This window comes from Notothenia coriiceps, unplaced genomic scaffold (genome assembly GCF_000735185.1).
Source record: "Notothenia coriiceps isolate Sejong01 unplaced genomic scaffold, NC01 NC01_scaffold00023520, whole genome shotgun sequence".
NCBI classification, from domain to species: Eukaryota; Metazoa; Chordata; class Actinopteri; order Perciformes; family Nototheniidae; genus Notothenia; species Notothenia coriiceps.
In genome coordinates this window covers 155,913-170,516 of record NW_011356221.1, presented here as the reverse complement: position 1 = coordinate 170,516, position 14,604 = coordinate 155,913, and the positions used below count along the sequence as shown (strand labels likewise).

Sequence of the window (14,604 nt, the reverse complement as noted above, 5' to 3'; positions counted from 1 at the left end):
AGAGAAACATTCTTTTGCAAAATCGTCCAAATAACTAAATGACCGCTGTTGTCACACCGACATTAAAACCTTTGAATTTCAAAAAAATGTGGCTCAAAGGATGAGATCAGATCCCATCAACCGACTTCTCCACATCCCTGATATCATTCACAGTGCTCGGGTCCGTGCGAGAGAGGGAGGCACCTTTAGAGGACACTGTGTGTTGTTGTTGTGTGTGTAGTGTGTGTTGTGTGTGTGTGTGTGTGTGTGTTTGTGGTGTGTGTGTGTGTGGGAAGCGTCATTTGCCAGAGGCTGAAGTTGATTGGACCGCGGTCGTCCTCGTGTCACTTCTCCGTGTCCGCTGTCACCAAGCTGTGGGAGGGTTGTGTGTGGTGTGTGTTGTGGTGTGTGTGTGTGTGTGGTGTGGGTGTGTGTGTGTGTGTGTTGTGTGTGTGTGGTGTGTGTTGTGTGTGTTGGTGTGTGTGTAGCCCATGTTATTGTGTCAGTGGAGCTATTGCTTTGCAGCTGAAGGTGATCTTTCGCTGTCTATCAATTGGACAAAAGCGGCAGAGACACATCCTGGAATGTGTGTGTTGGCATTCATATTCTGTCACATCCACTGCTCGAAACACCTGCACCCTCAGCCACACACACAGGACACACACACACCACAGACACACACCCACACAAACACCCCTCCAGCAGCTTGGTGACGCGGGATAGGAGAAGTGACACGGGGACGACCGCGGTTCCAATCATCAGGGCTCCTGGCACTGGGAACGCTTCCACAAAAGACACACACACACACCACACACACACACACACCCACACACACCACCACACACACCACACACACACACACACACACCACACACCCACTCACAACACAACCCACCACATCACACCACGTGGAAGCTATGAATACACTGGGGACACTTGCTGCCCCCCCCACCCCCCCCCCCCCAAAGGTTAGAAAGGAGCCTCTGCCTGTGACCCCTGGTTAACCCTTCACAGCCTGCAGGACGCTCAGACCCGATACGAGCTGTTTGTTATTTAAAGGTTTCTCCTAACTCTTATATACTTACACGCTTTCTAGTGTTATATGCAAAGTGTTGAACAGACCAATCAAGAGCCTTCCACCTCCGAAAGCCTTTTGAGCAAGCAGGAAATACAAAAATACAAAAACTATTTTATTTAAGATAAGACGAAGAAAATGACTGCATGCTTACAGTAATTTAAACCAAATCAAATACTGCATATTAATATGAGAAAGTATATAGTAAAATGTGACACACATCGGTCAGAGAGCAGTGAGAGGGGTTTCCTCCACGGGGCTCCAGGAGTTAGTCTGAGCCGCCGGTGGCCCCAGTGCATTGTGGGTCAGGAGTAGCGCTGAGGTAAACACTCCCTGCCAAAAGGGAGGAGGAGGTCACATGACTCCACCTGCAGTCACCTGACCCTCGGACACAGACTGAGGTAACGTGCAAAGTGGAAGATAATTGGAATATTAACCCAAAAAAAACACATTTAGGGTCCGAGCGTCTGGGAATATGAGATTCAGACACACTTTCAATAATACTCAATTTCTTTTATTTTCTGACCTCCCTTTCTTTAGTTTTTTACTCTTTCTTGTTATTATTGTATTTCTCCATTATGTATAAGTATTACTCTAAATATGGTTGAAATGTATTTTTATTTTAAAAACAGAATTACATGAAAACTGCCCAAAGTGATTAATATGTAATTCATATCTGTTCTGTTCTCAGTGCGGTGACACTAGTAATGAGAATAGCATTTGATCAGATTAAAATACATAATAAATAACAAACAATAAATAATACATTTATTAAATATAAGCTTCATGTTTTCCATTGTTTGGCATTAAAACACATTGTTAATGATTTAATATAATTATGTTAATTTAGCTTCAATATTTTACATGTTGCTATTTAGTTCGACAAAGAATGATCCTTGTTTGAGTAAATATATTATTTCTAACAAACCTAATATTCCCATTTCTAAATGTGTCATATTTTCCTCAGAGAAAGTGGGCCGGTCTAACGGAAACATTTTCACCACGACTATTTAAAAACAAAAACATCTCGAAAACAAACAGAGTGTGTGTGTGTGTGTGTGTGTGTGTGTGTGTGTGTGTGTGTGTGTGTGTGTGTGTGTGTGTGTGTGTGTGTGTGTGTGTGTGTGTGTGTGTACCTGGCGAGTGCACGAAGTAGGCCAGGTAGAGGTCCAGCTCCTTCACGGCGACCCCGATGTGATGCGGCTGCACACAGAGTCCGTGGTTGGAGCACTGCGGAGACTTCACCAGCCTCTCTCCGTCCGTGCTCTCCATCGGACTCCCCTTGAACAGGATGACCATCACCAGGTCCAGGCGCCACACTTTGTCCGCCTGTCGGAGGCAGTCTATGCGCCGGATCTTCCCCTTCTGGTCGGGGTTGGACAGCACACAGCAGGGGGGCTTCTTCCCCGTGATGGTGAGCACAAAGTCCTCCCTGAACTCCGGCCGGATGTCCTTTCGGAGTTTGGCCAGCAGGCGCGACGCCCACTTCTGCTTGATCTCCGGCTTCTCGCCCAGCAGCTCGTCCTTCACCGCGCGCTCTTCGTCCTTCGTCATCCTCTTCTCGTGTTTCTTGAAGTACTTGCGCTTGCGGGCCTGCAGGTTGAACCAGGTGTAGGAGAAGGCACGCACATGGGGGAGGAGGGCCTCGATGAAGGGGTGAAATTCATCCTGAGGAAAGAGAGAGAGAGGGAGAGGGTGTTAGGAGGGAGAAAAGGCTTTTACTTTGAAAAACGGCAAATGCTTACAATTAAGCATTTCAAAACAATTTAATTGAAAAGGAGGCCATGGTGACAATTTACTAAATATGTGATAATTAAAAATATGTATATGATTATTGTTTGTAAAATTATTTTAAATGCAAGTTCATTAAATATAAATATTTGCAAAATTCCCAAAATACATTTAAATAATCTTCTCTTTAAATACGTCAAAACATTAAATAGTTATTTACAATTATAAAGCATAAAATATCAATTAAAACATACAAAAAATAAAGCAATTAACAAACATTTTAATTGTTGAATAAATGAAAATTAAAACTGAAATAAATATACAATTAAAAAGATTATAAATTCCCACAGAAATTAAATTAAAAAATGTACGGTATACATCAATTAGCAAGAACATGAATCCCAACAGTAAAATGCAAAGCCTCCTTTTCCTAAATAAAGACAGAGACATTCAGGACGACACAGAACTGAAAACGGGAAAGCTGAGCCAAGTTGCGCTCCCAGTTTTCCTTCCAGCTAAAAGAGAAAGTTATTGTGCTGCTCCGTAATACCTTCACTACATATCTCTGGGCAACAAAGCCCAGATCTCGCCACAGCGCTCCCGTGCCGGGGGGGCCGCACACCGGACGCTTCGCCACGAGACCACTGTTGAAATGTGCCGCTAACAGATCAGCCATACCATTTCCTATCTGAGCGACCATGCAATGGGAGCTGCAACCAGACTCACATTTCCACTACACACTGAAAGCAGGCAGAAAGAAAACCACACGGCTACAGGAAGACAGACGGCCTGGTAGTTACCATTTTGCACTCTCATCATAAATTTGGCACAGCGTTTAAAGTGAAAAAAAAAATCTCCTGCACCAGTTTTTTTTTTTTTTTTTCTTTCTCCCGCGCTCCCCAATGTAAACGCTGCCTTGGCACGCTGTGGAGAATTAGTAGATGAAAAAAAAAAAAAACTTGGGGAGGTTGTAAAAAATAATTAGCGGAATATGCTGCTCAGTGAAAAAGCACCGGGGCAAAGTTTAAAAACCGAAGAAAAAATGTAATCGGACGAGGAAAATTCACTGTGATGGGATCACAGCCAGAAGCTCATTACACACAAAAACACCAAAAAAGATAAAAACTTGTCGAGTAAAAATAGTTATTTTTAACAGTAATGCATTATTTTTGAAACGACTTCAAAAATAGAAGGACTTAAAATAACCAGTCCTTTGTGCTTTCCAAAAAAAAAAAAAAAAAAATGAACCTTGACAAAAAAAAAAAAAATCCTTGGCAAAGTGTAAGTGGTGTCTGTTCTGATCCCTGGGCCCGGCGCAAGGCTCACACACACACACACACTCTCTCACACACACACACACACAGATGGGGGGGCCAGGGAGAGCAGAATAGAAAAAAACCAGAGAGCCGAATCAATGTTGGACGAGCGAATACGACCGCTGGCAGAGCCGAGTGCCGCTTCTTTTTTCCCCTTTTCTCTCCAACTCTCTCTCTCTCCCTTTCTGCCTCGCTCGCCGTCTCTCGTCCTCTCCGCGCTCTTTCCCTAACCATCGCTTGAGCCGCTGCCAACGCCGATATAAGGCCCACCTATTTGGCAACAAGACGCCTGTAGCCCAGCCAATGCGTTAGCTTCAAGAGCTGAAAGGGAGGGGAAAGAGAAAGAGGAGAGAGAGAGGGGGTGGGTGTAGTGGGGGGAGATAAAGAGGGGGGAGAGCAGGTGGGAGTGTAGGGGAGAGCGCCCGCCTTGTCCGACGTCGCACAATTTGCCAAATCGACAAGTTCCACTCTGACACCGAGGCAAAGTTCAAGGGAGCACGTCCTCTCCTGCAGCCCTCCTCCATCTTTACGATGGCCGCCATCACCCTCGCCTCCCCCCCCAATCCCTCTCTGTCTGTCTCGCCCCTCTCTTTCTCCCCCTTGCATAATGCCACCTTGGCAGAGGATGGCAGAGAGAGGACACACACTTCCCTGCAGACCCTCCACCGGCAGCTGCTCCTGGGTTTACCAGCGCAAACAAAGAGGCGCCGTTCACACACATCGGTGACGACATGATTTAGAGGTCTGAGGATTTCAGGGTATCGAACGTCACGGAAACGCTCACCGGGAAAATATCTCTCGTCCCCGGCTTGAGCTTGAATCTCAGGATCCATGTATCTGTGATCCTCTCCAGAATGGAAGTAGTCATCACATACAGAGCATCAACTAGTTCCTGAACAGTGTCCTTCACATGCTGATATCCAAGAGAGGGAGTTACACAGTCACAAGATGGAGGAATAGAAAGCAGTATTCAATGTTTACTTCAGATTAGCTCCACGTCAGAAATTATCATGCTTGTCATATTCTGGCTTTTTCTCAAAATTCTGTCTTTTTCAAAAAAAAATTAAAAATTATGTATATTTCTAAAGAATCTCAAAATTCTGACTTTTTCTAAAAAATCTCAAAATTATGTATTTTTCTAAAGAATCTCAAAATTCTGACTTTTTCTCAAAATTCTGACTTTTCTCAAAAATCTCAAAATTCTGGCTTTTTCTCAAAAATCAAAAAATTCTGGCTTTTTCAAAAAAATCAAAAAATTCTGGCTTTTTCTAAAAAAAATCTCAACATTCTATTTTTTTCAAAAAAATCTCAAAATTCTGTCTTTTTCTAAAAAAATCTCAACATTCTGGCTTTTTCTCAAAAATCTCAAAATTATGACTTTTTCTCAAAATCTGACTTTTTCTGAATTACTTAAAAATGTTAATAATCCCTGGTCCCCGGCTTGAGCTTGAACCTCAGGATCCATGTATCTGTGATCCTCTCCAGAATGGAAGTAGTCATCACATACAGAGCATCAACTAGTTCCTGAACAGTGTCCTTCACATGCTGATATCCAAGAGAGGGAGTTACCCAGTCACAAGATGGAGGAATAGAAAGCAGTATTCAATGTTTACTTCAGATTATCTCCACGTCAGAAATGATCATGCTTGTCATATGTCTCTCTCCATAGAGGCTGAATCATCATGTTAATCACATAGCTATCATATGCCTCAAACAGTCCTGATGCTCTTCTAGGTAATCACACATCCTGTCATTGGGATACCTCTGTTAGCATGTTGCTCTCATGTTGGACGAGGACATTCAGGATTGAGTGTTTGACGTCTCACACGAAATCCAGAACCCACATTTGTGGTGTTTCTTCGGAACAACGACCCCCCTAAAGGGTTTTGGCGAGGGCTGCCGTGTTGCCTGGTCGTGGCGTCGTGTCATTCAGAGTCGCACCTGCCACACAGACAGAGAGTCTGGAGCTAAAGTGCTGCTGGATCACACCAACGCTGGGCTGGGCTCCAAACTAATCAATAAAAGGGAGTTGTATCTTAGAGCACGGTCAAAACAAGGCGACAGACCTCTACGATGTCATCTAGGACTTGATCCATTAACACTACATGGAGTGGAGGGAGTAGAGCTGATCGGGTTAGTCGATTAACCAAAAAATAAACTGCAAATATTTGGATAATCGACACATTTATAAAGAAGAAATACCAAACTAGTGTCCGGGTTCACAACAATGTGGATGTGCTGCTTTCCTTTGGCATGAATAATACAAAAGTTATAATGCAATGAGTTTCGGATTCAGGGTTGCATTCAAAGATGGCAGCCTGGTAAAGATGTATCAACGTTTTCTAGTTTCTTTACAGACGGTAAACTGAATATCTTTGGAAGACAAAAGAAGACAGTAAAGGATTTGATCTTAGTCTTTGAAATGTTATCAACCAAACCATTAGCCAATAGAAATTAAGACAAATAATGGAAAGATTAAAAAAAAAGATTTTGATATCTGTCAGGTGTTGAGATGCTACGGACCACATTTGAAGTCAATCTGATCAAATCTCTAGGAGGAGTTTGTTAAAGTACGAAACATTTGATATTTTGCCTTAAATACAAATTTTACCCAAGTTTTCGAGTATCTTATGGACTTCATGAATGAGATCAAAGACTGCTTTATGACATTAAACTAAATATCAAAAAGAAGACATTTGGGAAACACTGATCGACATGTTTCACCAGTTTCTGACACGTCATGGCCAAACCACTAAGCAATTCATAAAGAAATGACTGGACAGATTAAGAGCAACCGGATTATTCCATCCACAGAAAATCCAACGGCAACTATTTTAATTATCGACCGATCGTTAAGCAAAAACACCAAACTGGTTTCTAGGTCCGACGTCTCAACAATCCTTTCGCCGTGTGTGACACAAAACTGAGTATCTGTTGAGGACGGATGGTCACAAATCAAGCAAATCAAATTCTATCCATTGGTTGAAATCCTTTATTACATTAATTGCTAATCCATGAATTGGCTTCAGGTCATTTTTCAAAGGAAGAAACTTTACAATTCTCCGCCTCGAGCTGCTTCAATGTGAATATTTCCCGGGTTGTTTTATTCTTTAAAGACAGTAAAGCACCAAGTTGTGGACGGGACATTTGAGGACGTTCTCTTGTGCTTTGGGAAACACTGTGTTCGAAAACCACCAACCGATTTCAAAGAAGATAATGGACAGACTAATTGAAATAGCAGTCCATTATTCCAACAACAGAAAATGCACTGGCAACTGTTTTGATTAAAAGCCTGCCGTTACAGTTATTTCTAAGCAAAAGCACCAACAAGCCGTACAGATCTGACGTTCCTGGCCTCGTTTCACACAAAACTGAGCACCTGGAAAATCCGTATAGGCACAGTGTGCGAGGTTATAGACAAAAGGATAAATCGGGACCGTAAGCATCAGATAAACTATAATGAAAACGATGGTTAGCTGCAGCTCTAAGAAAATGACAAACTGCCAAAGAGAAAAGCCAGAGCTTATGCCAAGGAAGTGTAAGTCTTTAAATAATGACCGAGGTTATTGACCTTCTCCTCTCACCAAAGCGACATGGCATTATGCAAACAATGCACACACGCCCGAACAATACCCACTCTATTCTCTCACTAATAAACATCCCGACCGCACGACAATCGCAAATATATTTCAGCTTCATCTTGAAATTAAACACCGACTCACAGCCATCATCTGTTCACACAGCGGACACACACCTCCACACAAAGGGAAGCTTGTGTGTGTGTGTGTGTGTGTGTGTGTGTGTGTGTGTGTGTGTGTGTGTGTGTGTGTGTGTGTGTGTGTGTGTGTGTGTGTGTGTGTGTGTGTGTGTGTGTGTGTGTGTGTGTGTGTGTGTGAGAAGAGATAAATATAGTTATTTACCCATCAACACCTGCAATAGCAGTGGAGGTAGGTACATTAACTCAAGGACTGTAATTAGGTAGTCATTTGAGAAAGTTGTACCAAAGTATTTCTATTTGATGCTAATTTATACTTCCAAAACACTGCAAATATTGTACTTTTTACTCATTTAACACTCAAAGTTACTACTTTCTTCATAATAAATTCATATTATTACAATGAAAGTATCTAATATTGACAACCTACAATGATAACATCAATTTTTTGTGATAAAAACAGGATTATATATATATATATTCTATCATATTAAAATACTGTGGAAGGAGCCCGTCTGCATATGTACCTTTACTTTTGATACACTTAGCTAATAATACTTTTGTTGCTCTACTCAAGTAACGGAGTATTTGTGAGTATTTCCAATTAGTATTTCTACTTTTACTCAAATAAAGGATAAAGGATTTTTTTTGCAATTCACACAAACACTTGAACGCGTCTCCTTGTGTGTCTGCTGCTCACATTAAGTCTCTCTGGGTGACCCTGCCAAAATGCAAATAAAGCAGCATTCACATGTCACTGCAATTTGACTACAAGGGGGTTTAAGTCATTTTCCTTAGCTATGCTGTTTGCCTTCCACATGCAGAGAAAAGGGACTCAAAGCATCCCGGAATAACTGTTATGCAGATTGTTTCTGGAGGCAGTGGAAACATCCAGAGCCTCTGTGGGTGAAATTATATGTGCATGTCTCCTCTGTACTAACTGTCTCACTAACTTTGCTTTATTAAAACCTTATTCATGCTGTCAAAGCAAGTAATAATATCACCTGGGAATTAAATGAAGGCCTCCAGCTTTAATTTGCGTTTGTTTCGAATTATCTGTCGCTGTTTACTTAATGATATTTCCACACGTGCACGGAATAGCGGTTCGCGTGCCCCACAAACAAAATCGCGTTTCCGGCGTGTTATATTTTCACCGTAAAAGCCCCAGAGATAAAACAGAGTCCCGTCAACACGATGTGGATTATTGGGCCTGTAAGTGATCAATAAAACCCTCTCTAATAAACTCACCCGTTTAAAGTCCTTTAGTACATGTTCCTCTGCTTGTTCCCACACACATGATCCGTTAATAAGACGGGAACACTCAGCCAAACTATTAAAAATGCGCCATCACTTTTCCTCTCTCTTCTTGAAATATGAATAAAAAAAGAGTGAAGACATCATGGACGGAGGGTGCCAGGAATAACATGGATATAAAAAAGAGAGTGGCTGGCATCGAAACTAAAACCCGACGTCGATTAAAACGAAACACATGGAAAAATCTGTTTAAAATGTTTTTCTACCGAGTGATGAACGTGTCAGGCCTCGCATGACCCGGAGGACGCATGAATACATATTCAATATTATAGGTGTTAAGATCTGGACCTTTTTGTGTCTTATCCTCTTATTAAAAACACCACAAATCGTGCCTTTTTAAAACAAATAGCTTAATTAGGTAGGTTTAATTATCATGCCGTTATGGTATTTTGGTGATTGTGATTTTTACGCCCCTTGTTCTGTTGCAAAAGCGTCGATTGCATTTTGGAAAAGTGATGCACAAAACAGTCCAGCTCGATTTAAACAGAGACAAAAGGAATGATTTTGAAGCCTTTATTTTTTTATTCTCCGCACGTCTGAGAGAGTTGGCTGCCAACTTCAGATTAACTCTTTCAGGAGAGAAAGGCTTTTTACTCCGGGAAACAGGGGCTTCATGAGGGGCTGCCAAGCTCCGCAGCACGGAGAGGGGCTGTCGGTTAAAACAGTTAATAATCCGGGGGGTTATCAACTTTAAATGATCTTATTTTACTGCATGCTTATAATTAACTCCACCAAAAAAAAAATCTAAATGTTAATGAAAATATCGATACAGACACAATATTGTAATTTAACTGGTCTTATATTATTCCGTTTACAGCCACTTTATTGTGAAACACTGCAGAGCTACATGAATGTCAGTCTGTTAATGATCAGGAAATATATGCTATATATTTGTGCATGATACGTCAATTGTGCAAATAATTATGTTAAATAAGAACAATTTAAAACGTAAAAGGCAGTGAAATTAAATACATTTAAACCCCTGGGATATTAGATCTCTTTATTTTGTATTCAGGCAACGGTGTCTGACTTTTGAAAAGAGGTGGAAGAAGTACTTTTATGCTAAATTACTCAATTAAAGGTCTTGCCTTCGAGATATTAACTACAAGTACTTGCATCAAAATAAACGTATGGTACCAAAACTAAAAGTACTCGTAAGGTGAGATAACATAACAACTGTACTTCATTACACTCCACAACGACTTTTGAAGAAAAAATGTACTCCAAATCAAGCCAAATAATGAAAACATAATTGATTTAACCCTTTTAAAGGTTTCCCACATCACTAATAATATCTTTAACTTAAGTGAAGTTCAAAAACTGCAGCCCTTTCTGTTCCTGACCCACAATGCGCTGTGTTTCCGACCTATCCAAGGCTGCCTCTCGTTAGACCAATTAAACGCTGGTCCGGCTGACCTGAGGGCCTCGGAGCCGCCGGGCCCTTCATCAGCTCCTCTCCTGCCCAGCCCAGAGTCCTCGACCCCTGACAGATCCCGACCCCCCCTCCCTTCCCGACCCCTGACCCCGGCCCGGAGCCAGAACCGAGGGGGAGGAGATGCAGATTCACTCACTCAGAGTGTAAAGATGCAAGAGGTGGGTATGTTATCCAAAACTGGTCTCGTTTAATAGAAAACTCTAACATTCAATTGCAGTTTGACTCGAAATGGCATTTTGGACAAGTGCAGCATGGCAATGGCAAAATGTGGTTAAGACAAAACGTGTGTTATATCATATCTTATATATATTATACAGTATATTCCATATAACGAGAAAAAGCCATAGAAGTAGGAAGCTAAAAAAACTGAGTTCAGTAGATCCAGGACCCTGAACACAACATTAGGGTTCCGTGAGGCCTTTGGACGTACTTGGACAAATGGAGTCATGTCTACAGACCCGATTATGTTTTTATGATTCAAAAAGTGCGGAAAATATCTGAATGTATTCTCGAGCTGGAGAGAATAATTAAAATAATCACACTATGGTCATTTCAACACACTTTTCGATGAACAGGTTCCAGAAATGATGAATCCCTCTGAGATCACGAATCATATCGCACCTGCAATAAGAGTGAAAACTAGTTCTTTCCTTCACTTCCTGCCGCCCTCTAGTTTCTACCTTTATGAAATAGCCATTTAGGGGTCTAGGAGATGGGACGTTGCAGTGACGTGGATCCTGACATCTTCTCTAGCTTGCTGTTGTTTTAATATCAAAGCCAGTGTCTGAAGTAACACACAGTGAACACGGCTTGCCAACAACATATAACATTCAAATGTGTTCATTTAATTAACATTTAATGACCTCTTGCCTCAGAAGTCTGTGAAATGTCGTTGAGTACAAGGACGATAAAGATATTCTGATTCTGGTATCGTGTAATCATTTAGGTTTCATACTTAAAGCATTCGGGTGATTGACACATGTTTATATTTTAAATACAGGAAAATGGACATCATAACACACCACACACTTTGGAGGTCAGGTGATGCATAAAGTTCAAGAGACGATGCCTTGTTGTTGCAAATGGAGCTGCTGTGTTGCAATACAGATTCCCAGAAAAGTATTATTGTGCGTGTCAGCCCCCGTGACAATCATTAGAAATATTCTGGGGAAACAAACATGATTATATTTGAAAGACAGGGGGGGAAAGTACTTCTGAACACCCCACACTCTGAGTCATTTTGGGGGTGCAAGTGATGCGTAAAGAACTCACATAGCGCTGGCTGGACATACCAGCACCTCAAAAATCTGCACGCAATTTGTAGCCAATCTTAAATGAATTTAACCCCGTATTAAATGTACATTAAATGGTCTTAAACAGGTTCAGTGATTGTTGTGTAACGTTTCCTTGTTTCTTGCCTTAAATATTTGTACTTCTCGATGTTGCTAATGGAGCTGCTGTGTTGCAATAACAATTCCCGTCAAAGTGTCCTCATACCGTGTCAGCCCACATGATAATCATTCGAACATTTCAGGGGTTCAGACACATGATCATATTTTAAAAACAGAGGGGGAAAGTACGTTCAAACACCCCACGCTCTGAGTCATCTTTTGGGGGGCAGGTGATGCGTAAAGTTCCCCAGAACAGGGTTGGTTGCACTTCCCCCGTTACTATGTGTGAAACATCTGCAAGCAATTTGTATTCAATCCTGAAGTGAAATACGCAGTTACATTGCAAATCAAATGTACGCTAAAGGGTCTTGAACATCAGCGACTGTTATGTAATGTTTCCTCATTTCTTGCCTTAAATATTTGTACTTCTTGATGTTGCAAATGGAGCTGCTGTGTTGCAAGAACAATTCCAGATAATAAAGTGTCATCGTATTGCGAAATCCATGATGATCGTTGGAATAATTCAGGGGTCAGACACATGATTATATTTTAAAGACAAGAAGGGAAAAGTACGTTCAAACACTGCGAGGACAAGTGATGTATAAAGACCCCCAGAACTCGGTTGGTTGCACTTCTCGGAGTTTACAAACCAGCACGTTACTATGTGTGAAAAATGTTTAAGTAATTTGTATTCAAAGCTGAATGAAATACGCAGTTACATTGCAAATCAAATGTACATTAAAGTTTTTTAAACATGTTGTCTTCAGTGATTTTAAATGTCCGTTTCTAAAAATGTCTCCCTGCTGATGTTGTGAATGAGGCTGCTGTACTGCAAGAACATTTCCCCTCAGAGTATCATTGTATCGTGTAAGCCATGTTAATAACTAGAAGAAGACAGAATGGAAAAAGTACATTTTTGGGGTGCAAGCGATACGTAAAGACCCCCAGAACTCGGTCGGCTGCACTTCTCAGAGTTTACAAACCAGCACGTTACTATGTGTGAAAAATCTGCATGTAATTTGTAGTCATTCCTGAAATTAATTGCAAATCAAATGTACGTTAAAGGGTCTTAAAACATGTTGTGTTCAGTGATTGTAAAGGTATGTTAAACGTCCGCTTCTCCTAACCACGTCTCCTTGGTGATGTTGTAAATGAGGCTGCTGTATTGCGAGAACAATCCTCATTAAAGTATCTTTGTGTCGTGTTCATCCTTAGAAAAAGACAGGGTGGAAAAAGTACATTTTGGGGGTTCCAGTGATGCGTAAAGACCCCCAGAACTCGGTCGGTTGCACTTCTCCGAGTTCACAAACCAGCACGTTACTATGTGTGAAAAATGTGCAAGCAATTTGCGGTGGCTGCGTGCTAACGTGCCCTGCTGGGGGGGACCAGCTGAGAGGCACGCACGGCACATTCCTGCCCCACAAAAGGGCTCCGCTGCCTGGGTGAAAACCAACCGGCCTCCTCCACCTCCAGAGCTCCATCAACAGTCTCTCCACCCATACTATGAGGCAGCATGCAGGGACACAAAGCCCTGATTTCCTGCAGCAGAATCAACAAGGTCCATGTGGCGTTAAGCTGGGTATAATACATACAGCAGTGGAGGAAGTATATAGATACTATACTGAAGTCAAAGTAGTAACACAAAAGAAAGTACTTTAGTCCTGAGTTCAAGATGGTATTTAGTTCAGAGTATTATCAGCTTGTTCCCTCGTGCATACAGGGCAGCAATTGATATTGTCTGTTTGTATGCTGCTGTGTCGGGTTTATGTGGGTTTGAAGTGTTTAACATGTACACTTGTTGTTTGTTTCTGTTTGCTTTGAGAATAATTGGAAGAAAAGCCAATCCGGCTGCAAGAGATCCTGCAAAACCCCAAATCTGATCTTTAAATATTACAATTTAGAGTCATACGGTAAACATTTCTTCAAACAAGATCCGAAACAAAGAGTCTGAGAAAGTCTGCATACTATGTGTAACTATGGAGTAGATTAGAAGTATATATATATCAGACAAACACATCAAGTTATTTATTTAAAAAGTACCTAAAAAGGTTGTTACCTCGGAGAAGCAGTGGAGCAGAAGTAAAAAGCGGTTAATACTCGAGATGAACCTTAAGCTGAGTACTCGTACACAATGCACTAAAGCCACATTCCTCCTCTGGACTGACGTCATTGCCCTCATCGATATGTCGTCTGCACGTTCCAACAGGCCATCACATATTGTTTTATTAAATCTCTATCATAAAAACTAAACCGCCTCGGGGGCTCTCATTCCTTCCAGAGAGTTTGTCTTTGATTAGCTTTAAGAACACAAACTCCTCAGTGTCTCCGTGGTTTGATGAGAATATGATTCATCATGGCCCCAGTGTAGATACGGCAATGAAGAAAGGTCCCAGGCTCCCCCAGCAGAGCAACATGAACATATACAGGACAGAGAACAGATGAAATAGTCCAAGAAGAGTCTGATCTGTGTTGAGTTGATGGAGATTTAATAAAACACAGTCTGCTGTCCTGTTGGAACGTGCAGACGACACATCGATCCAGAGGAAAAGTACTCTTAACTAGGGATGTCCCGATCACCTTTTTTTGCTCCCGATCCGATTCCGATCATTTGATTTTGACAATTTGCCGATACCGATTTTTCCCATTTT

The 14,604-nt window shown here is 41.5% G+C and overlaps 2 protein-coding genes across 2 annotated transcripts in view; one reads left to right on the top strand and one right to left on the bottom strand.

Moving 5' to 3' along the window:
* The window catches only part of LOC104954553 (nuclear factor 1-like), a 20,063-nt gene extending 16,563 nt beyond the window's left edge, over positions 1 to 3,500 (bottom strand). The window contains exons 1-2 of the mRNA XM_010781675.1: positions 3,336 to 3,500; positions 2,172 to 2,722 (exon numbers count right to left, since the gene is read on the bottom strand). Coding sequence (XP_010779977.1) covers positions 2,172 to 2,722; positions 3,336 to 3,485 — 701 coding nt within the window. The 5' untranslated portion in view covers positions 3,486 to 3,500. The remainder of the gene's footprint in view (positions 1 to 2,171; positions 2,723 to 3,335) is intronic.
* A 2,911-nt stretch (positions 3,501 to 6,411) lies between these two features.
* The window catches only part of LOC104954552 (rho GTPase-activating protein 24-like), an 11,609-nt gene continuing 3,416 nt past the window's right edge, over positions 6,412 to 14,604 (top strand). The window contains exon 1 of the mRNA XM_010781674.1: positions 6,412 to 6,422. Coding sequence (XP_010779976.1) covers positions 6,412 to 6,422 — 11 coding nt within the window. The remainder of the gene's footprint in view (positions 6,423 to 14,604) is intronic.